The 23,856-nt window shown below is 40.8% G+C and overlaps 1 protein-coding gene across 8 annotated transcripts in view; it reads left to right on the top strand.

The window, feature by feature from the left end:
- Positions 1-23,856, top strand: part of TMEM144 (transmembrane protein 144) — a 69,053-nt gene that overhangs the window by 17,858 nt on the left and 27,339 nt on the right. For 4 of the 8 annotated variants that reach the window (XM_024977207.2, XM_010813804.4, XM_005217620.5 and 1 more), the window contains exons 1-5: positions 1,695-1,895; positions 11,695-11,866; positions 15,141-15,263; positions 17,762-17,861; positions 19,910-19,990. In XM_024977207.2, coding sequence (XP_024832975.1) covers positions 11,758-11,866; positions 15,141-15,263; positions 17,762-17,861; positions 19,910-19,990 — 413 coding nt within the window. In that variant the 5' untranslated portion in view covers positions 1,695-1,895; positions 11,695-11,757. 8 annotated transcript variants of the gene reach the window in all.

Below are 23,856 nucleotides of genomic sequence, written 5' to 3'. Positions count from 1 at the left end.
GGGAATTCACAACAATGGGAGTCTGTTTCTCAGTGAACCTGGAGCAAGACCTAACCATGTGATCATCCGCTGAAGTCTTTTGTAATCACAAAAAGAAGCAATTCTAGGTTGTATTTAGGCTCTGTAGTTTTGGAAGAGAGAGCGGTTGTATATGTGTGTGTCTGTGAGTATGGATATGTGGAAAGGGGAACTTATTTCTCCACAGTTTTTCTGAACTGTTGAATTTGTTCTTTCTCTGAAGTGAAAAGCCTTAGCTTCTTTAATTCTTTAAATGGGATGACACTTTACCTTCCCATTCTGCTTAATTACAATGATAGCTTATGAATGTGATTGATATTTAAAACAAGACCTCCTTCCAGGGTTTCCTTTGTCTTTGAACTGTCGTTAGGGTTTCTCATTGTAACTCCACAACCATTACCAACCGTTGAAATGTCTCAGTGCAAAGTCACTTCCTCAGAGAGGCCTTCCTTGAACTTCCTCTTTCCGAACCTGTGTGTTCATAGCTCTGTCCCTTGCTATTCTGGAATCCTCACGAGGGTAGACTGTGCACAAGTCACGGCTGATCCCCAGGACAGACAGTCCAGGACAGTGCTCTCCACTAGACACTTCTGCAGGAATAGAAATGGTCTGTAATCCACACATGTGGCTACTTGTACTGAATTTTTTATCTTAATTTAAATTTAAATAGCTAAATTCAGCTTGTGGTCACATCTCTGACAGTGGGGGACTAGAGCCGTGTTTCTCAAAATCTAAATCAAGATGTCACTAAGATGCTTAGTGACCCATTCTCTGGGTAATTCAACAACATTTCACAACTATTGGTCTAGAATGGGATTCTCAATCCTGGCTTCACATTAGACTGACCTGAAGGAAGTTTTAAAAGAAAATACGTCCCAATCACACTTGTAGAGATTATATTTCAGTTGGCCTGGAGCGGGGTCCAGGTATTAGTTGTTGTTTTTAATTTGGCTGCCCTGGGTCTTTGTTGCTGCACGCAGGCTTTTTCTCTAGATGCAGTGAGCGGGGACTTCTTGTAGTGGCTTCTCTTGTTGCAGAGTGCAAGCTGTAGGCGCAGGGCAGGCTTCAGTAGCTGCAGCTCCCAGGCTCTAGAGCACAGCTTCAGTAGTTGTGGTGCACAGAATTAGTTGCTCCATGGCACGTGGGATCTTCCCTCACCAGGGAGCAAACCCATGTCTCCTGCACTGGCAGGTGGACTCCTCTCCACTGAGCCACCAGGAAACCCCCAGGTATTAGTCTTTTTAAAAAATGAAACAAAACAGAAAATCTCCCCAGAGACTGTGATGGGCAGCCAAGCTTGAGTCTAGAAGATGTGTTCTCACCTGCTCCTCAAAACAGACCCAATAAATATACAGATAAATGGTCTGGGAGCTTTTATAAAGGGTGGTGATGTCAAGTAAAATCTTGTGATGTTACAAGAGATATTAGTGACATTGGTGGTTCAGATGAATTTCTTCACATTCTGTAAAAAAGAAAACACAGCTTTAGATAATCTTTAACAGTTGTGAAATTCCTTGTCCTTTTATCCATTAATAGTACCGATCATACCATGCTCTGGGAGATTTAGTGAGGATGACACTTTGAGTTCCCTAAAACAATCACGTTTTAGAAAACACAAAAGCCTTTCAAGTTTGCTGGTTGATTGACAAGCGGTCAGTTGACCGCACAACAAAGTCACGTGACCCGCACCGCCCGGCAGCTGGAGGAAGGTGTTTCCCAGCCTAACGCCCCGCAGGTCCGGGATCTCCTTTGTTAAGTTCTTCTCGGTCCTCTGCGGCCAGGTGTGCAGGTCATTGCCTCCCGGGAAGGAAAGGAGTTCAGACGAGCCTGGGAACGTGGGTGCAGGAGCCCTGCCCTCTCTTTCTGCAGGTGAACAGGTAAGGAAGGTCTCGCAGGAAGTCCAGGCTGGCTGGGCGCCGGAAGAGTAAGGCGGTGCTTGTTCGGCATCTGCGTAGGGGAGGCGGCTGTGCAGCTGCAGAGCGCCAGGGGATTTCAGCCCAGCCCGGAGCACCAAGCATCGTGGGGACAGCAACTTAAGGAAACCCGGGCAGCTGGACAGGGGAGTGTCTGATGATTTTTAAAAACATGCTCCTGATTGAAATAAAAAAACAAAACAAAAAAAGTCTCAGAGTAAGTAAATTCAACACTGCTAATGTTAGCCAAGACACCGGCGCATATTTGAGGAAATTAACATGAAACTAAAACCGAAATCTTAGGTGAAGTGGAGCAAGCAAAATTGATCAGAGCGTACGAAAGACTAGCCAAAAAAAAGGTCTCTATAGACGTTTAAATTGTTAGGAGAGAATTAGAGGAAAAGCTTTCAATTGCTAGGAGAGATTTAGAGGAAAAAGTTTAAATTACCATGAGAGATTTCAAGAAGTACTATTCAGTAAATCAAAAGTACTAGAACAAAAATAAATAAATATGGTTTAACAATATATCAGTAGATAGCCATTTAAAAACTACTTTAGTCGAGAGTATGTTAATTTAAATATTTTCAATTATTTAAATTAAGCATTATAATTAAAAGTTTGAGTCTTGTTAACTCGGTAGGTTTGCACCAAAAAAACCTGGGAGTAATGTGCTAAAGTGGTGTTTTCTTTTCCACAATAATGTCATTGATTTAGAAAGAATAGACTCTTCTTTAAAGATAATAAACATTGTCAACCCACGATGAGATTAGATCACATGCTTTCTGCAATGTGCCAGAGGCGCATGCAGTAAACTTCATTTGACTGCATCTGCCCACAATAACTAAGTAACTCCGGTTAATGTTCACCCAGCAGTCAAAATGCAGTGTATCCACTGTGATTAGCATACCAGGTTATTCTTTCAAGGAAATCTGAGCGGTTTGGGGCTTTCAATATTCTTCAATAGAACCATCTTTTTGCTCACTTTGCTATTTTTTAAGGGTGGGCATTCTCTTTGCAATGTGCTTATAAAGGATCCACCACCCCCCGGCTTCCTTGAGTTTAGTTAAAATGGGAAAAAAAATTGCTTTCTTAGCTGAAAGTAATCATGTGTCTTTAGTCCTGTGATATCCTTCCTGAATATCTCCAGTTTCTCTGAAGTATTGCCTCTCTGATATTTTAGCAACAATCCACCACCTTGATCTTTGAACCAAACTCATGTAAGCCACTGATGGAAGCCACAGGGCTGAAACTTTCTTTGCATCTAACGATGAGATTTGTAGTATTTTTATTGCAGTTTTTTTACTCTGTCAGTGTTAAATATGTCAGCACCTCTTTCTCAACTACATCCTCATGGAGGATATTGTCTTACTGGCATTTTGTTTCATTTTAAGAAAGCATACAAAATCTCAAATAGATAGTTTTCTTACTAAAATTTATTGATCAGTATTGAAGTTATCCCTGTCTGGGGTTAAACTATCTTTAATAATACCAAAGAAGATATGTTGTAGATAGTTGTATATAAAATATTCTCTGCAAAGAGCATTGTTCTTTGACAGTGAACAAAATGAAACACCTTGAAAGTAAATGTTTATTATTGTAAAATAAAATAATAAAAGTGATTTTAGATGTATAAAATGCTTTATTCATTACATATTCATAGAAAAATATCACTATATATTAAATTTGGGGGGGAAAGAGGTGGATTGTTTTAAATTACATTCCAGAGGATTTATATACAGAAGTGAGTGAAACAAAAGGTCAGTGTGCCAAATATGATTTCAGAGTGGTATTGTGGCATGACTCTGGTTACCTCTTGTGATAAAATGACTGTTGTATTTTTCTCATGTAGCTTTTATAGCTAAAAAAGTGAATTATGTTCAATAACCTTTTCCAAATATTATCTTGTGAAAAATGTCTGGTTCTTGGCTCTTTGAGTTTTGATCCTTTTCTTCATAGTAAACCAGAGCTTTTTAATAAGCTTAGGAGTGTTGTCCAGTAGAACTTTCTGCAGTGATAGGAATGTTCTAAATACATTCTGCACTGTCCATTGTGATAGCTTCTGGCTCTATGTGGCCATTGAGCACTTGAAATGTAGTTAATTTAACTAAGGAATTGAATTTTTTTCTTTTGCTACATTTAATTGATTTTAATGAAAATGTAGTTATCCTTATGTGACCCATGGCTACCCGATTGCACAGACAGCTAGTTAGCTGCTTCCCTTTATTCTGCTGCTGCTGCTAAGTCGCTTCAGTTGTGTCCGACTCTGTGCGACCCCATGGACAGCAGCCCACCAGGCTCCCCCATCCCTGGGATTCTCCAGGCAAGAACACTGGAGTGGGTTGCCATTTCCTTCTCCAATGCATGAAAGTGAAAGTGAAGTCGCTCAGTCGTGTCCGACTCTTCACGACCCCATGAACTGCAGCCTACCAGGCCTCTCTGTCCATGGGATTTTCTAGGCAAGAGTACTGGAGTGGGGTGCCATCACCTTCTCTGTCCCTTTATTCTAGTGGCCAGTTATAGAATCGTGCAGGACATAACTGCTGACCTTGGATTTTCAGATAGTCCTTAAGGTATTTTTCAAGAACATTACTCCTGAAGGGATTTAAGAGATTAATTTTTTTCATTCTTAATGACATTGTTTTGTTTCTCATTTTATAAGCAATATATGTTCTATTATACCGCTCAGTTGTGTCTGACTCTTTGTGACCCCATGGATTATACAGTCCATGGAATTCTCCAGGCCAGAATACTGGAGTGGGTAGCCATTCCCTTCTCCAGGGGATCTTCCCAACCCAGGGATCTAACCCAGGCCTCCTGCATTGCAGGCGGATTCTTTACCAGCTCAGCTACCAGGGGAGCCCATATGTTCTACTAGAAACACATAAAACCATCGAGTAAAAGTTTACAATTCACTCATAATCCCTACCCTCCAGGGGTGACTGTCTTTGCTGTTTTGACATATTTCCTCCCAGTGGCTAATTTTTTTAAAATAAAGGTATAGTTGACCTATCAGTTCGGTTCAGTTCAGTCGCTCAGTTGTGTCCGACTCTTTGCGACCCTATGAATTGCAGCAAGCCAGGCCTCCCTGTCCATCACCAACTCCCAGAGTTCACTCAAACATATGTCCATCGAGTTGGTGATGCCATCCAGCCATCTCATCCTCTGTTGTCCCCTTTTCCTCCTGCCCCCAATCCCTCCCAGTATCAGAGTCTTTTCCAATGAGTCAAGTCTTCACATGAGGTGGCCAAAGTATTGGAGTTTCAGCTTTAGCATCATTCCTTCCAAAGAAATCCCAGGGCTGATCTCCTTCAGAATGGATCTGCTTGCAGCCCAAGGGACTCTCAAGTGTCTTCTCCAACACCACAATTCAAAAGCATCAATTCTTGGGCGCTCAGCTTTCTTCACAGTCCAACTCTCACATCCATACATGACCACTGGAAAAACCATAGCCTTGACTAGATGGACCTTTGTTGGCAAAGTAATGTCTCTGCTTTTGAATATGCTATCTAGGTTGGTCATAACTTGCCTTCCAAGGAGTAAGCATCTTTTAATTTCACGGCTGCAATCACCATCTGCAGTGATTTTGGAGCCCCCCAAAATAAAGTCTGATACTGTTTCCACTGTTTCCCCATCTATTTCCCATGAAGTGATGGGACCAGATGCCATGATCTTTGTTTTCTGAATGTTGAGCTTTAAGCCAACTTTTTCACCCTCCTCTTTCACTTTCATCAAGAGGCTTTTTAGTTCCTCTTCACTTTCTGCCATAAGGGTGGTGTCATCTGCATATCTGAGGTTATTGATATTTCTCCCAGCAATCTTGATTCCAGCTTGTGCTTCTTCCAGCCCAGCGTTTCTCATGATGTATCTGCATAGAAGTTAAATAAGCAGGGTGACAATATACAGTCTTGATGTACTCCTTTTCCTATTTGGAACCAGTCTGTTGTTCCATGTCCAGTTCTAACTGTTGCTTCCTGACCTGCATATACGTTTCTCAAGAGGCAGGTCAGGTGGTCTGGTATTCCCATCTCTTTCAGAATTTTCCACAGTTTTTTATGATCCACACAGTCAAAGGCTTTGACATAGTCAGTAAAGCAGAAATAGATCTTTTTCTGGAACTTTCTTGCTTTTTCCATGATCGAGCAGATGTTGGCAATTTGATCTCTGGTTCCTCTGCCTTTTCTAAAACCAGCTTGAACATCTGGAAGTTCACGGTTCACGTATTACTGAAGCCTGGCTTGGAGAATTTTGAGCATTACTTTACTAGCGTGCGAGATGAGTGCAATTGTGCGATAATTTGAGCATTCTTTGGCATTACCTTTCTTTGGGATTGGAATGAAAACTGACCTTTTCCAGTCCTGTGGCCACTGCTGAGTTTTCCAAATTTGCTGGCATATTGGGTGCAGCACTTTCACAGCATCATCTTTCAGGATTTGAAATAGCTCAACTGGAATTCCATCACCTCCACTGGCTTTGTTGACTTATATCACTATTATTTCCAGGTACACAACACCATTATTTGATATTTCTTTTTCATGTAGCTGTCCAGTTTACCCAACACCATTTATCAAAAAGGTTTTCTTTTCCCCATTGTATATTCTTGCCTCCTTTGTCATAAATTAGTTTACTATGTGTTTGTAGATTTATTTCTGGGCTCTCTATTCTGTTCCATTGATCTGTATGCCAGTTTTGTGCCTATACCATATGGTTTTGATTACTGTAGCTTAGTGGTATGAAATCAGGGAGCATAATAACTCAAACTTTGTTCTTTCTCAAGATCATTTTGGCTATTTGTGGTCTTTTGTGTTTCCATACACATTTACAATTATTTGTTCCACTTCTGTGAAAAATGCCATGCTGTTTTGACAGGAATTGTATGAAATTTGTAGATTGCACAGGGTAGTATGGTCATTTTAACAACATTAAGTCTTTTAATACATGAGCATGGTATATACTTCTGTTTGTGTCATCTTCAATTTTATCAGTGTCTTATAGTTTTCCAAGTACAGATCTTTAACCTCTGTGGTTAAATTTATTCCCAGAGATTTTATTCTTTTTGATGCTATTGTAAATGGGATTGTTTAATTAATTTCTCTCTCTGATAGTTCATTACTAGTGTACAGAAACGCAACAAGTTTCTATATTTTAATTTTGTACCCTGCAGCTTTACTGAATTCATATACTAGTTCTCACGTTTTTGATGCATTTTTAGAGAAGGAAACGGCAACCCACTCCAGTATTCTTGCCTAGAATATCCCATGGACAGAGAAGCCTGGTGGGCTGCTGTCCATAGGGTCGCACAGTCGGACACAACTGAAGCAACTTAGCAGCAGCAGCAGCAGCAGCATAGATATTATCATGTAATCTGCAAACAGTGACAGTTTTACATCTTTCTTTCCAATTTGTATTCCCTTTATTTCTTTTTTTGTCCACAATGCCAGGGCTAGGACTTCCAATACTGCATTCAATAAAAGGGATGACAGGGGGCATCTTTTGTCTTGCTCCTATTCTTAAAGGAAATGATTTCAGGTTTTCACCGTTGAGTGGTATTAGCCGTAGGCTCCTCATGCCCATGCCTGCTGCACATACCACCACCTAGTTGAGTGTGTAGGTGTGCTCAGTCGTGTTCAACTCTTTGCAATCCCATGGACTATAGCCCACCAGGCTTCTCTATCTGTGGAATTTTCCAGACAATAATACTGGAGTGGGTTGCCATTTCCTTCTCCAGGGGATCTTTGTGACCCAGGGATCAAACTTGAATCTCTTGTGTCGCCTGCTCTGGCAGGCGGATCTTTAACATTGAGCCACCAGAGAAGCCCCAGGTTCATCATATATGGCTGTTATTATGTTAAGATTTGCTCCTTCTCTATCCACTTTCTTGAGAGTTTTTTTTATCATAAATGGATATTGAATTTTGTCAAAAACTTTTTCTGCATCTATTGAGATGATCATGGTTTTTATGCTTCAATTTGTTAATGTCGTGTATCATGCTGATTGATTTGCAGATATTGACATATCCTTGCATCCCTGGAATAAAGCCGTCTTGGTTTCATCACTTAAAATATATCATGCCACTCCCTGTGGCCTGCAAAGTTCCTGCTGAAAAGTTAGCTGACAGTCTTATGGGAGTTCTCTTGTATGTAACTACTTGCTTTTTCCTTGCTGCTTTTAATATTCTCTATCTTTAATTTTTACTGTGTCTTAGTGTGGACCTCTCTGAATTGATCTTGTTTGGGATGTTTTTGCTTACTGGATCTGGATTTCTGTTTCTTTTCCAAGGTTGTAGAAAGTTTCAGCTATTATTATTATTCTTTATTTTTTTTTTACAGTAGGCCCTTGTTGGTTATCTATTTTAAAGAGAGCAATGTATACCTATCAATCTCAAACTCCCTAACTATTCCTCCTCTTCCACCTTCCTCCCTTGGTAACTATAAGTTTGTTCTCTAAGTCTGTGAGTCTCTTTCTGTTTTGTAAATAAGCTCATTTGTATCAGTTTTTTTTTAGATTGAATATATAAGGAATACCGTATGATATTTGTCTTTGTCTGACTTACTTCACTTAGTATGATAATCTCCAGGTCCATCCATGTTGCTGCAAATGCATTATTTCATTCTTATTATGGCTGAGTAATCTTCCTTTGTGTATACATATCACGTCTTCTTTATCCTTTCATTTGTTGGTGGTTGCCTCCATATCTTGACTTTTGTAAATAGTGTTTTAGTGAACATTGCAGTGCCTGTATACTTTTGAACCACATTTTTCTCTGCCCAGGATTGCTGGATCATATTATAGGTATTCTGCCCACTTTTTTGATTTTTTTTTTCATATTGAGCTACGTGAGCTGTTTGTAAATTTCAACTTTTATTTTTTCAAATAACTTTTCCTACCCTTTTTCTCTGTCTTCTCATTCTGGCACCGCTTAATGTGAGTACTGGGCTTCTCTGGTAGCTCAGAGGTAAAGAAGCTGCCTGCAATGCAGGAGACATAAGAGGTGTGGGTTTGATTCCTAGGTCAGGAAGATCCCCTAAAGGATGGCATGGCAACCCCCTCCAGTATTCTTGCTTGGAGAATCCCATGGACAGAGGAGCCTGAGGGTCTACAGTCTATAACGTTGCAAAGAGTCAGACACGACTGAAGTGACCGAGCCCAATGTGAATGTTAGATGCTTGATGTTGTCCCAAGGATCTCTTAAACTATCCTTAGTTTTCTAAATTTTTTCTTTCTGTTCAGCTTTGGTGATTTCCACTACTCTGTCTTCCAGTTAGCTGATCCCTTCCCATGTAACATCTAATTATCAACTGTTATTTTTCTCTAGTGTACTTTTTATATCAATTGTTGTATTCTCCACCTCTCTTTGGTTCTTCAGATTTTCTAGCTCACTGTTAAAATTCCTATTGTTTCATCCATTCTTAAGTTCCTTGAGTATCTTTATGATCATTACCTGAACTCTTCATTGGGTAAATTTTTTCTTCACTTCACTTAGCTTTTCTTGTTTAGTTTTATCTTGTTTTTTTATTTTGAAACTATTCCTCTGTCACCTCACTTTTCCAGTTCTTTGTTTTTGTTACTCCGTATTAGGTAAGTTGGCTATATTTTCTGATCTTGGAGAAGTAGCCATAAATAGTAGACATCCCTATGCATCCCAGCATGACACTCCTCTCTGATCACCAGAGCTCTAGTGGTGCCCCCTATATGGATGCATGAGCCCTTCTGTTGTGTTGGAGCCAACTACTGTGGGTACACTGCTAGGTGTGGCTGGCCCTCAAATCAGTTGCTTGCGGCCCTGCCTAGTGCATAGACTGCTAGCCACTGGTACGAGGGGCCAAGTCCCAGCATGGCTGGACTATGGGGCCCAGGTCATCCCAGGGCTGCTGCCCACCTGCTGGTTGGTGAGACCAGGTCCTAACGCAGCTGACTGAAATGGACCAGGAGGTCATGGAGCCAGTGTTCTGCGCTGGTGGAAATAGACTTTGCTTTTAAAAGGTGAATGCAAAATCTCACATGTTCTACTGGTGGGCTAGGACTAGCTCTAGGACCCCCTAATGCTGAGTCAAGTCCTGTGGTAGCTAGCTGCAAGCCAGGAGGTTCTGGAGCTAGTCAGGACTTGCCAGTGGGCAGGGCCAGGTCCTGGTGGTCCCAGTGCTGGTGTCACTAGGCAGGGTCAAGTCCTGGGAATACTGAGGACTAAGCAGGGGCCTACCTGTGGCTGCTACTGGTCTGCTAGTGGGTTAGGCTATGTCCCTGCCTTGCTGGTTGCTTGGCCTGGGTCATCACAGGAATGGTGCCAGCAGGCCTTTGAGTGAGGCTGGGTTAGTGGAAGGATTTCAAAATGATGCTTTCCAGCATCTTCCAGGCAGACTGAAGTCCCCAAAATGGCTGTTGTCAACATCTGCATTCCCCAGAGTGTTAGTTGCCTCCTTCCTCACCAGGCAACTTTTTAAGACTAGCAAGGGGTCTGAGCCAGCTCCTTTCATACGACAACCTCTGCTTTTGGTCTTGGACCATGTGAGATTTTGTGTCTGTCCTCTTAAGAGCAGAGTCTGTGTTTTCTGCAGCCCTCTGGGTTTCCCAAATGTAAGTCTCTCTGGCCCTCAAAGCTGGAAGGGTCCTCTCCAAAGCATGGAGTCCTCTTCCCCATGCAGGAGCCTCAATCTGGGGAGCCCAGTGTGGGACTTGGGCCCCTCACCTTGGCAGAATCCCAGCAGTTATGATTATCATACTCTTTTTTGGTCACCTACAAACAGGTATGGGTCTCAACTCTACTGTGTCTCCACCCTTCCTCCCATCCCTGTTGGGTTCTTTTTTTTTTTTTGCTGCACTTCATGGTATGTGGGATCTTAGTTTCCTGACCAAGGATCAAACCCATGCCCCCTGCAGTGGAAGCACAGAGTTTTAACCACTGGACCACCAGGAAATCCCCTTGTGGTTCCTTCTTTATTTCTTTAGTTGTAGAAGATTGTTTCTGTTAGTATTCAGGTCACTTTCATTGATAGTTTCTCTGTAAATAATTGTGAGTTTGGTGTGTCCATGAGAGGAAGTGAGTTCAGAGTCTTCCCACTCCACCGTGTTGGCCACCTTCAAGAGATTTAGGAGATTGTTGAAGAGGTCTGTAGGAGATTCTTCTATGTGTCTGGTGGGTTTTTTTTTTTTTTAAGTCACAAAAGATAGTTTCATGAACTGAACTATTTGAACTATTACACACTGAAAGGGTGCTACTGATGAAGAACAATGACTTTACCTCTAGGGGATCCTGAGTATGTAGCAACAATACAACTTAAATATGCCCTTAAGCTTGTATTTCAAATAGCAGAAGAGCTTGTGCTCAGAAGGTACTGATAGTACCTTCTGTCTTCACATGTGCTCTGTCACTTAATTGTCACAAGACCCAATTGAAATGAATAGAATTTTGGTCCACAAATCTTCATTATACCAGTCTACCCACACAGAATTTCTCTAAAATATCATACAAATTGTAGCCGGATCTTGGAAGAAGTTAGGTTTTTCAAACTCTGAAGACAAAGTTTGCTTGTTTTTTCTGTTTGATTTTTATTTAGGTCAGTAGTCAGAAAATATTTGTTGGCAAAATAAAAGAAGAAAATGAATTAATGTGGGGTGTGGACATAAATTCATAATGTCCTAAGTTTTTAATCTAGATGAAGGAATCTTACCATACTTTTGAAAAACTTAATAGTATCATGTATTGATCATAACTTGCTCACAGATTCACAACTTCTTAATTATTTCATTTTTGTTTCTTTTATTTCAGAAGTTCTTGAAAAGAAGATCAAGTCAAAAGTGAATCAGCTTGCCCTTGGGCAGCACCAGAGCCATGAGCAGTAATGCCACAGATCTCACCACTGGTTTCATCGCTTCTATTGTAGCCATTGTTTTGTTCGGCTCAAACTTTGTACCACTTAAAAAATATGAGACTGGCGATGGTAATTATGTTTTCTTCATTGTTAACCTTAAGTTCATTTTAAATATGAAGTTCACTGTTTAGGTCTTCTTTAAATGATAACTGTAAAAATGAATTTTGCTGTGCCAGATGCCAAGTGAATAGAGCTTAAAGCAGTTGATAATGCCCATGCCAGGTTATCTATGTGCTAGTCAGTATCAGTTCAGTTCAGTGAGGTTCAGTCGCTCAGTCGTGTCCGACTCTTTGCGACCCCATGAACTGCAGCACACCAGGCCTCCCTGTCCATCACCATCTCCCAGAGTTCACTCAGACTCACATCCATCGAGTCAGTGATGCTAGTCAGTATGCTGCTGCTGCTGCTGCTAAGTCGCTTCAGTCGTGTCCAACTCTGTGCGACCCCATAGACGGCAGCCCACCAGGCTCCCCCCATCCCTGGGATTCTCCAGGCAAGAACACTGGAGTGGGTTGCCTTTTCCTTCTCCAATGCATTAAAGTGAAAAGTGAAAGGGAAGTCGCTCAGTCATGTCTGACTCTTAGCAACCCCATGGACTGCAGCCCACCAGGCTCCTCTGTCCATGGGATTTTCCAGGCAAGAGTACTGGAGTGGGGTGCCATTGCCTTCTCCAGCCAGTCAGTATAGGATAACCTTAATATTCTGTTTCATGGTAAAGCTAGGATGAAGGAAGCTTTTTAGCCACACCTGCTATGTTTATGGGCTTCCCTGGTGTCTCAGTGGTAAAGAATCCATCTGCCAAGGCAGTAGATGCAGATTCAACCCCTGGTCCGAGAAAATCCACTGAAGAAGGAAATGGCAACCCACTGCAGTCTTCTTGCCTGGAGAATCCTGTGGACAGAGGAGCTAAACAACTACAGTGACAAAAGTTATGTTTACAAAGGAAGAAAGTTAATCAGTTCTGTAATAATACTTGCTTTTTAAAACCAAAACACATGATATAAGAGGAAGCAGTTTGCTCATAACACAAATTTTGTGCTTGCTCATACACAATTTTGACTGACACACCTTATGTGAACATAGAAAACTGCAGCCAGATGGATAAAGGTGCATAGCAATGCACAAAATGTGCTCACACCCTCTGCCCCAAACCACCACACCCATCCACATCTGGTGTTCAAACCTTCCCAACCTTTGCAGTAATTCATGGGTTACAACACTTTTCACACTCATTTGCTTAAGTAAACTTCATGTGTTTTACAAGGTAAAGTGCCATATTTATTACAGAATTTGTGAATTTCTTAACCACTTAACCAGTATAAAGCTATACTACCATTTTTTGTTAGGCTTTCTTTTTTAAAAAATAATTTTATCTATTTATTTTTGACAGCACTGGGTCTTTGCTGCTGGGTGGGTTTTTCTATAGTTGCAGCAGTGGGAGCTACTCCTTGTTGCGGTGCGAGCACTTCTCATTGCAGTGTTCTCCTTTTGTGGAGCACAGGCTCCAGGGTGTGCAGGCTTCGGTATTTGCAGCTTTGGGGCCCTAGAGCACAGTCTCAATAGTTGTGGCTGCTGCTGCTGCTGCTGCTAAGTCGCTTCAGTCGTGTCCAACACTGTGCAACCCCATAGACGGCAGCCCACCAGGCTCCCCGTCCCTGGGATTCTCCAGGCAAGAACACTGGAGTGGGTTGCCATTTCCTTCTCCAATGCATGAAAGTGAAAAGTGAAAGGGAAGTCGCTCAGTCGTGTCCGACTCTTAGCGACCCCATGGACTTCAGCCCACCAGGCTCCTCTGTCCATGGGATTTTCCAGGCAAGAGTACTGGAGTAGGGTGCCATTGCCTTCTCCGCAATAGCTATGGAACACCGGCTAAATTGTTCCAAAGCATGTGGGGTCTTCCTGGACCAGGGATCAGACCTGTGTCTCTTGCATTGGCAGGCAGATTCTTTAGTACTGAACCATCAGGGAAGCCTTCCTATCTTTTTTAATACCTTTTTTTTAATGAAGTTTTCAAGTGTTCTGTCCTTAGTCCCATTTCCCTCATGAGCTCTGTGGGTTTTATCACATTATTTTACCTAGTGCAGTGATTTTTGAAACATACATGTCACATTTTCATAGAATTGACTGTAATGTGAATTCAAGGAAGGAGAAGTAATACTTGTTTTTATCCACTTGCTTTTCCTGTTAAAGCCAGGAAAAGGAATAGAGATGTTATGGTGAAAGTCTGGTGAGAAGCATTGTGTTATCACCCCAATTTCTCATGTCTTTATACTACCTGGACAATAGAGTCGCAAATCCTTTCCTTCCATAGCCTTTCTTCTTTTTCCCACTGGAGTCAGAACAGGAATAAAAAGTACTAAAAGAAGAACAAAAAGATGCTAAAGGGTAGAGGACCTGGCTTTCGGGGTTTAGAAGAACCATGTGATCCCGGGAAGCCTGATCAGTTCGTTTGTTCTCAGTTTCTCGTTTGTAAAATGAATGACTTGTAAAATGAAGTGCCCTTTCATCTCTGTGTTCCTAATTTTAGAGGTTAACAGATGTTTTTCTCTCCTCCACCATGAGACCGAGTAGAAATACGCAAAAATCTTCCTGTAGAGTCTAAAGTGCTATAAATAATGTTGAGTTATAACAACCTTAGTATTTCTTCCAAGGTTGATGTTTCTGTGTCCTTTTAATCCCTGAACCTTCTTTCGGAGCCTCAGAAAGGTACAGATATACCCCATATCACCACATGACCTTCCAGTAACTGACAGACAGCGGCCAAGAGCATAGGAAGGGGAGTAGAAAGGCTAATTCTCAGGTCTGGAATGTCTGCCTCACAACAGACACTGGACTCCAAGTTCATGGATCCTACACGTGGCCATAAAGGACTTTATGTTTATCTCAGAGTGACTCATATGATCTCCAATGGTTCAAAGTACTATTGTGCTATTCTGAAATTCTTAATGCCATTCTCTTTGGTCAGGAATGGCACTAAGTATGACATCTGAATAAAAATATATTGACTTGGTCTTGCCCTTACTCTTTGGCAGAAAATTCTTGATCCCTGTTAAGCAGGAATGCACAATGTAGAACAAGCCTTGGAGCCAAGTGAGGAATTCTAGTTTTACAAACTGTTAGCTATTTGGACAAGTTGCTTCATCTCAGATTTGTTTTCTCTGTCTTTGAACTAGGGTTAATTATGATGCATAGTAGTTACAGGTGTTATAATAGAGGTGTAAAGCATCTGGAATATAGGTATTCAAAAAATTGTGACTGTTATTATAATATCTCATTGATATTCCTAAGCACTAATTTTCTTATATCAGGTTGAGCCCCTGACACTGATTTTTTTTATTTCTAGGAATGTTTCTCCAGTGGGTACTTTGTGCTGCCATATGGTTGGTTGCCTTGGTGGTAAATCTGATACTACATTGCCCTAAATTTTGGCCTTTTGCAATGGTTGGGGGCTGCATTTGGGCAACAGGTAATGTATGATACAACTTATCCTTTAATCATTTGATACTATGATCATAATAGAAGGAAATGGCAATAGATACTAGAAATTAATGATTTCATTTCTTTCATTTATATGCTCCATAAATATTTTTGGTTCATATTTTTGACTCAGATATTTTTCCTTACTCTTTCCTTTTAATGATTTCTTTCTTGTTCCTGCTAGAAAATTATTATAGCAAAATTATTATATTTATATTATTATATAAAATTATTATAGGAAAAATGTTTCACTTGCTATTTGTTCAAGCATAAGTGCTCTGCCCTTTCTCTAGCATGTTTATCAGAAAATACTTATTAAATAATCCTCTCTACTAATAGCATTTTTAAGACTTGTGCTTAGAAGTAGACAAACACAAACACAGTATCATTTCAAAAGCACTGGCAGAAAAACAAAAACAAACAAAAATCTTCCTTCTGTTGCCTTATCACTATTGCCTGAAATTTTATAGCTACAGTTTATGCCTTTGCTTGGCCTATCAGTAATATTTTTCTTCTATTAATATATCCCTGGGGGAGTTTTCTTTTCTTTAACAAAGAAAATCAAGGATCTCTAGAGGTAATTTGATTAAAAGCAAATAGATGTTTAAATGTTAAAAATTTATTGGGCACCTACTTAATTTGAATCTCTACAGAATTAAGTGATTTAGTGAAGATGATGAGTTGGAGGATAAAAGAGTTAAATTTGCACTAGAGTTGTAATTATTATACCTCATGTATACTTTAGTATGATTGTGATCATCATTTTGAATAGGAGAGGGGAACAGAGAGACCAGTCATTCATCCTGCAGATCTGGACAACCACTTCAGTATTTATATTCACACGGCTGTTCACACCAGGAGTTGGTTGTTGTTGTTCAGTCATTCAGTTGTGTCTGACTGTTTGTGACCCCATGGACTGCAGCATGCCAGGCTTCCCTGTCCTTCACTATCTCCTGGAGTTTACACAAACTCATGTCCGTTGAGTCGGTGATGCCATCCAACCATCTCATCCTCTGTTGTCCCCTTCCTCTCCCGCCTTCAATCTTTCCCAGCATCAGGGTCTTTTCTAATGAGTCAAGCTCTTAGCATCAGGTGGCCAAAGTATTGGAGCTTCAGCATCAGTCCTTCCAATGACTATTCAGAATTGATTTCCTTTAGGATGGATTGGTTTGATCTCCTTGCAGTCCAGGGAACTGTCAAGGGTCTTCTCCAATACCACAGTTCAAAAGCATCAGTCCTTTGGCCCTCAGGCTTCTTTATGGTCCAAGGAGTTGGTGGGAAAAGTTTAATTTGAGAACTGCTGCAGACTGGGATGATGTGGGTCACAGTATTTTTCTTTGGTTGCTAAGTTGTGTCTGACTCTTTGGGACTCCATGAACTGCAGCCCACCAGGCTCCTGGGTCTTCCACTATCTCCTGGAGTTTGCTCAGACTCATGTCCATTGATGTAGTGATGCTATCTAACCATCTCACAGTGTAGGGCACAGTAGCTGACTGGATATGGTTAGTAGAGGAAGGGGAAGAGTTAACAGTGATGTAGAGATATTATTGTAGGTGATTAGGAGAGTGACAGTATCATTGAAATGGATGAGGAGAAAAGGGAAAAGAACATGGATGAGAGGGAAAATGACTTCAGCTTGGAACCTTTTTAGTTTAAAGTTCCTAATATTCCCACAATGGGGGACATCTGGTCGGTAATCTCTTACTGGCACTAAAGCTCTGGAGAAGGTCCAGGCTAGTGCTGGAAGCATGTGTCTCTAGCTGATAGCTGAAATCATGAAACTAGTCAAATGCCCAAAGAATATAGCAAGAGGAGGAGTGTACTTTAGGGATAATTTTTAGAGGGTTCCTCTATGCAGATGGTATGATGAGAAAGAACAGCCAAAGAATAAGAGGAACAGGAGGGAAGCTGATGATGAAGGCATCTTGAAAACCAAGAGAGAAAACCTGTCAAGAGGATATTGACTGAGTCAGATAGCAGGTCAGGAACTGGAAAAAAAAAAATGACTGTGAATTTGGTCCTGAGTGACCCTCAAGAGCACAAAGCGCTGGGTGGGGCAATCCAAAAGACAAGTAAATGAGCATGAGAGAGCAAAGTCTGGAGCCATATGAGCCAAGGACATCTGCTGATAGGTGGTCTAGTTCCAGTCTAAGAGGATGGTCACCATTAATTTTATCATTGACCAACTTCTGCAAAAAAGTCGTAATGGAGACCTGCACTAAAGATGAAGAACATTGGTGCAGTTAGGCAAAGAGCTAACTTAACATTTTCTTTGTAGGATTTTGCCCTAAGCCTGGCTCTTTTAGTAATCATAATCATGAGGTTAATGCCAAACATTGGTTGTTTTATTTTTAAAATGAGGAATTAAGCTTTACTAAGTTTGTCCAAATCCCATAAGCTTCATCTGAAATTAAAACTAATTTAATTTACAAATAGATTTTTCTGTATTGAAAAATAACACCTTTCTTCTTTATATTTCACCTACAGGTAACATAGCTGTTGTCCCAATTATCAAAACCATTGGTTTGGGCCTTGGAATCTTAATCTGGGGATCATTTAATGCCTTAACTGGATGGGCAAGCTCAAGGTAACACAAAACAGGGTGTTTTCAACTCAGATTCTCTTCACTCACATTCTGTGTAAGGTAAACGCTGATTCCTGCCCTCAGAAAGGTCACTTCTTGTAAGATACACACGTAACTTGTGCTACGTTGAATTATTTGCCTTAATTCTAAAGAAGTGATCTAACACACCAACCAAGATAAATAATTTTCTTTAGAGAATGAAATAGGGAGAGAGAAAGGGCATTGATATTTATTTTCCTTTTCTGAGTGTGACTGTTTTGTTTCACATGTTGTACACATCATCATTCTAATCTTATTTCCACAAACAAATGAGGTAGGTGCTGTCTTAGAAGATAACTGACACACAAAAAGATGAGTGGCTTGTTGAAGGTCGCGGAGCTAATGAGCCGAGTTCAAACCCAGGTCTAATAGTTCTAGAGCCTATATTCTTCCCTGTAGGGTCTGAGCCAGGGTCAGCAAATCATTGCCCAGCTTCCACTTTGTAAATAAATATTATTGACACACAGCCAAACACATCCATTTTAGGAACATTTACAGCATGGCTGCTTTTAATCCATAAAGGCAGGGGTGAGCAGTTACCAGAGGCCATCCAGTCCACAAAGCCTAAAATATCTACTCTCTTGCTCTTTATGGGAAAGTTAGCCAACCCCTCAGCTCTAGAGTTGAGCTGTCAGATGGGGTTGCCACAAAACATGTGGCTGTGTATATTTAAATTCATTAAAATGTGATAAAATTAAGCATTCAGTTCCTCAGTGGTCCTGGCCACATCTCAAGTGCTCCATCACTGTATCTGGTTAGAAGCTGCCCTGTGCAACCATGGAATAGCCATGGAGCATTAGAGAAGTCCTGTTGGACTGTACCATCCTCTGTCAGCATTAAGATGAATATTCCAGTTGAGTTTGGGATGATAAATAGAAGGAGGATTTTATTCTAACCTTACTTTTCCAGCTCCTCTTCCTACTCAAAGCACTACAGCAACCTCAGTTATAATGAAGCAAACTAACCTCCAAGACATTCTTTCCTGTCCTTTCTCCGCCCCCAGTCTGCCTTGTACAAGTGCTGTTTTCTTCTTCTTGCCTCCATTTTTCTCATCCTTGGATGGTTCACAGTGATTATTGGTAATAGTCACTGCAAGATCAAGGGATTAAAAACAGAATTTAAAGCGATGCCAAAGAGTAGAGATCTTTAACCAAATAGTCACTGAAGTTTATTTCAAATTCTGTACAAAATTGCAGTCAATTTATCAGCATTCAGTTAGCCACTTAACCTATTTTTTCTTCTTTATCTCTTAGTCTTAAAGTGAAAGGGAGTTTTCTTTTAGACAAGTACTTTTATATATACTGACTCATTTAATCTTCATAAGAAACTTGTATATTAGGTATAATTATAGATATAATTATCCCCATTTTAAACATGAAAAGTTGAGACACAATAAAGGTAGTTAACTTATCCAAGTCACAGTTAATAAATCATGGACCTAGGGTTTGAATCAGGAATCTGATCTTGAGTCCATGGCCTTAAATAGTGTGATGCACACATATTCAAAAATATCTGCTTTTTTTTTTTTTTACAATTTATTTATTTATTTTATTGGAATATAGTTGTTTCATAATGTTGTGTTGGTTTCTGCTGTACAGAAAAGTGAATCAGTTATACATACACATATATCCACTTTTTTTAGATGGTTTTCCCATAGAGGTTATTATAAAGCACTGAGTAGAGTTCCCTGTGCTGTATACAGTAGGTTCTCGTTAGTTACCTGTGTTATACCTAGTAGTTATATATACATCAGTCCCAGTCTCCCAATTCATCCCACCCCGCTTCCACCCCTTGGTGTCCATAGGTTTGTTCTCTACACCTGTGTCTCTATTTCTGCTTTGCAAATAAGTTCATCTGTATTGTTTCTCTAGATTCCACATATGCATTAATATGCGATATTTTATGGTATATTACCTTCTGACTCACTTCACTCTGTATGACAGTCTCTAGGTCCATCCATGCCTCTGCAAACAGTGCAACATCGACTTTGATGTGACTTTCTCCATTTCCAGGTTTGGCTGGTTTGGAATGGATGCAGAAGAAGTGGCAAAACCAGTGCTCAATTATATTGGAGCTGGGCTGTCTGTAGTAAGGTACACGGCCATTTATAATCATTTAATTCTTCTTCCCAACATCAAAAACCATTTTTAAAGATCCTGATGTGTTTACGTTGTTTTACATCCACATCTCATCAATCAGCATGATTTTTTCCTCAGATCCTTCATTTACATTGACAGCCATGATGACTTCAGAGGATAGAAAATGCCAGCTCTGGGGTCCGGAGCCCCAGCTTCACAGCTAGAAAGCTCTGAGACCCCAAGAAACTGTTCAGCTGTTGTCAAGCTCACTTTCATTATCTGTAATATTCAGAAAGTCCTAAAACATGGCTCATAAATGAGGATCAAATGGTAGTTAAAGTATTGAGTTGGCCAGAAAGTTCATTCGAATTTTTCTGTATGCGCTTATGGAAAAACCCAAATGAACTTTTAGGCCAACCCAGTATTTCGCAAACTAGAAAATCCTATACGAATCAGGGTTGTGCTGGTTTCCTATGGCTCTGAAATAGCTACTGGCATGCTCTTCTCATTTCTTATGGATTCTTTGCCACTCGGTTTCCGCTTTCCCATGGCCTCACTCCCGTCTCCTCAGCCTGCTCAGTTAAGCACACTCTCACCTGTGACAACATACACTCCTGTAGCTGCCTCTTTGGGGATCTAGTTGTAGTCACCGTATGAACAACACACACTCCTGTGGCTGCCTCTTTGGGGATGTCTAGTTACAGTCACCGTATGAACGAGGGTGAAAGTGACTGAGTCTCTGCATGGCAGCGTTCAGTCCATAAAAGTCATTGCTGAATTAGGTCACCTTTGATTCACTCCCTTCTCCTCTCTAGACTCCGTCTATATTTCCTGTCAGCACCTCACATAATGGATAACACTGCCTGCGAAGATTTTAGTACTTTTTTATTCTTCAGGGAAAAAACACTATATTTCTCTTCCTCCTGTGGTGATGACTTTTCCCCAGTCACATTCAGGAACAATCTCTTTGTCACTGAAATGTTGCCTTCGAGAGTGGTTCCAGGCCAATCAGAGAGGAAATAACATAGATTATTCTACAATAGCAGATTCTTGACATTTTTGGTTAGAGGCAATTTTGTGCCTTTTGTATAATTCACATAGCATTCGAGCTTTGAATAGCTTTCTCAAAAACCATTTCTTTACTCCCAAGGATTGGAATGTGGCATGCGTTTATCTTGACTTAATGGTAATTTAAGACCAATTTAGCCAGTCCATCAGACATTGTTTCTTTTCCATATTCCTTCTTCTTTAGAAAGTGTACATTCTTTGAAATGACAGATTACTCATGATTTACCATTTCCACCTGTGTGACCTTAATGTCCCTAAATCTTGGTTTCTTGTCTGGGGATAAAGTGTGGATAATAATTGCACCAGCCTTATATGACATTTTGAGCATTAAATGAAATAAAATATGTTAGACACATAGCTAAGACTCTATATGTTGGATAATTTTAATTACAGTAGTCATTCTTTTGTTAGTAACTGTTCCATGCTCAATTACTCTTTCCTCTTTGGACCTGTGGTGTCCATCCCTGCAGTCAGCTAGTCAGAGTGCCTGGGGAGTCTCCCAGTTTGGCCTACAGCTTGATCTGAGGCAGGGAGATGCAATGGTCTCTGCTTGTGGTGCATCCTCGCTCTCTTTTGTTGACCTAAAATAAATACTACACGGCCAGATAGTCCCCAGCCAAAATGGGTTTATTCGGGATCACAGAGAATTGCCATTCGGGGTCTGCAGCCATGACAAGCCAGTACCAATCTCCCACAGCAAAGGGAGGAGAACTCTATAGAGGGGAGAAGGAAGCTGGGAAGGCTACAGTAAGCAAGGAGTGCATGGATTTTCCCTGACTGAGTCCTGGACAGGAAGGAAGAGGTGCCTTTTTCTTTCTGTTGGCTCTACCATCCTCACAGGGTGTGAGAAATTTCCTTTCCCTCTGTTTAATTAAAGGTTCTGTTTATTAAAAAATTTTATGCTTTCGTAAGAGAAATTTATAAATTAGTTTATTCTGAGTGGAATTCACTGAAATACCTTGGAGTCTCATGGTCAGTATAAGGAAACTTGACATATGGTCCTCTTGGTTTAAGATGTTGCTTTCTTTTAAAATTGCAGTGATTGCTTCAGTCCTCCTGACCATCATGTCTAAACGGTTGCTTAGGCCATGTCTAGCATTACGTTTTTCCTACATGATATCTATTGTAAGGATTAGTCACTTTCCACATTCTGACCACTCCAGGCATCCTAAGCAGCAGAGGATTTAACAGAGGAAATTGTTGACAAAAGTGTTGCAAGGACCAAAGGAGCAAAGGGAGGAAAGTGGCCTCACCAGAAGCCCCAGAGCCCCTGTTCCTGCTGGCGCTGTGGGGACAGACTCCCCTGCCCTGGGCTACCGCCACCACTGGAGCCCCCACGAAGGCAATATAGCACCTCCCTACTTTTGCCTTATTCATGTGTCTCCCGCTGACAAAGCCAAAATGAAGCGCAAAGTTTGGGTAAACATAGTTTTCAGTCTTCTAGGCTCCATGGTTCAGGATAGAAGTGGAACTGATGACAAGAAACAAAATTCAAGACACTCTCTTAGACATGCTTTAGTGAAGATCCTGGAGTCAGAATTCATCAAAAGACAGAGTTCCTTTTCAGTTAAAAGCAGGCTCTGGATTATCCTTGAATCTGTCTCCATTCTTTACTTTCTTAACTTGTTTTCCCTGGAGAATGGTGCTGTGAGGAAACCCAGGCCTTGGACTCCAGCCGTTACCTTCTTCAGAGCCATGGCCCTTACATGGAACTGTGGAGCAGGCTAGTCATCTTAAGGTAGATGCTCTCCGGGCACCTCCTGTTGCATTTCAGGTGGGGTGACCTGTGGAAGGGGACCCTGCCAGGTCAGGAACAAGGCCAGGACTGTGCAAACCCTGGGCTGTTGGTTCCTTTTTCTTTGCCTTCAACATTTGCAATCAGAATTACTTTTCTTAGGGCTTCCCTGGTGGTCCAGCGGTTAACACTGTTCTTCCAATGCAGGGTGCACCGGTTCAGTCCCTGGTCAGGGAGCTAAGATTCCCACATCATGTATGTCCAAATAAATAAATTAATTTAAAAAGTACTATTAAAAAAAATAAATACTTCTCTTACTTTAGCCTTCCCTGAAAACTGATTTCTCTTCTTGCATTTCTTCTCTGCATGGAAGATATTAGTCACAGTCATCCAAATTCAGAAACTGCAGGCTTCTTATTTTTTTTTCCTTTATAACCCCCCATAACTAATTGTTTTTAGAATTCTTGTAAAATTCTTTTTGAATGTTTCACAACTTCCTCCGCTCCTTTGCCTTGGCCCCTTTCTATCTACTCACCTGTATACAGTTGTAAAAATCTCGCATCTCATTTCCCTAGTTCTGTTCTTTCCTTTGTCAGAATGACTTGCTTGTATCTGCTCTCAAATCAGGACATCATTCTTCTATTTAAGAACCTCTGAAGGCTCACCACTGGATTCAAAATAAATCTGTCTCATTAGTCTGGCATGTCCCCCATAGTTACAGATCTAGTGCTTCTTCCTAGCATGGTTTCTCCTGTGTTGTCACCTCATTGACCTGGAATTACTTATCACAGCATATGTGGCACTTCCCTCAACCCCAAAAGCCCTTTCTTCTGCTTCATTGGCCACTCTGAAATTTCAGGTAAGATTTCCCATCTGATGATATTTTCTTCTTCCTAAATTCTTACTGTATTTTGCACTTCCTCTATTGATATTATCCACATCCCCCAGGTGTGTTTTGTATTATTCACACAACCGTCTTTATCCTTAAACCATGGGATCCTAAAGGACAAAGTCTCCTCTTTGTATACCATCTCCCTCACCATCACTCTCAGACAGTGCTTGACTCAGAACAAACGCT

Source organism: Bos taurus, chromosome 17 (genome assembly GCF_002263795.3).
Source record: "Bos taurus isolate L1 Dominette 01449 registration number 42190680 breed Hereford chromosome 17, ARS-UCD2.0, whole genome shotgun sequence".
Lineage (NCBI taxonomy): Eukaryota > Metazoa > Chordata > Mammalia > Artiodactyla > Bovidae > Bos > Bos taurus.
Note: the sequence above shows the minus strand (reverse complement) of the source record. Positions and strands in the feature narration are given on the sequence as shown.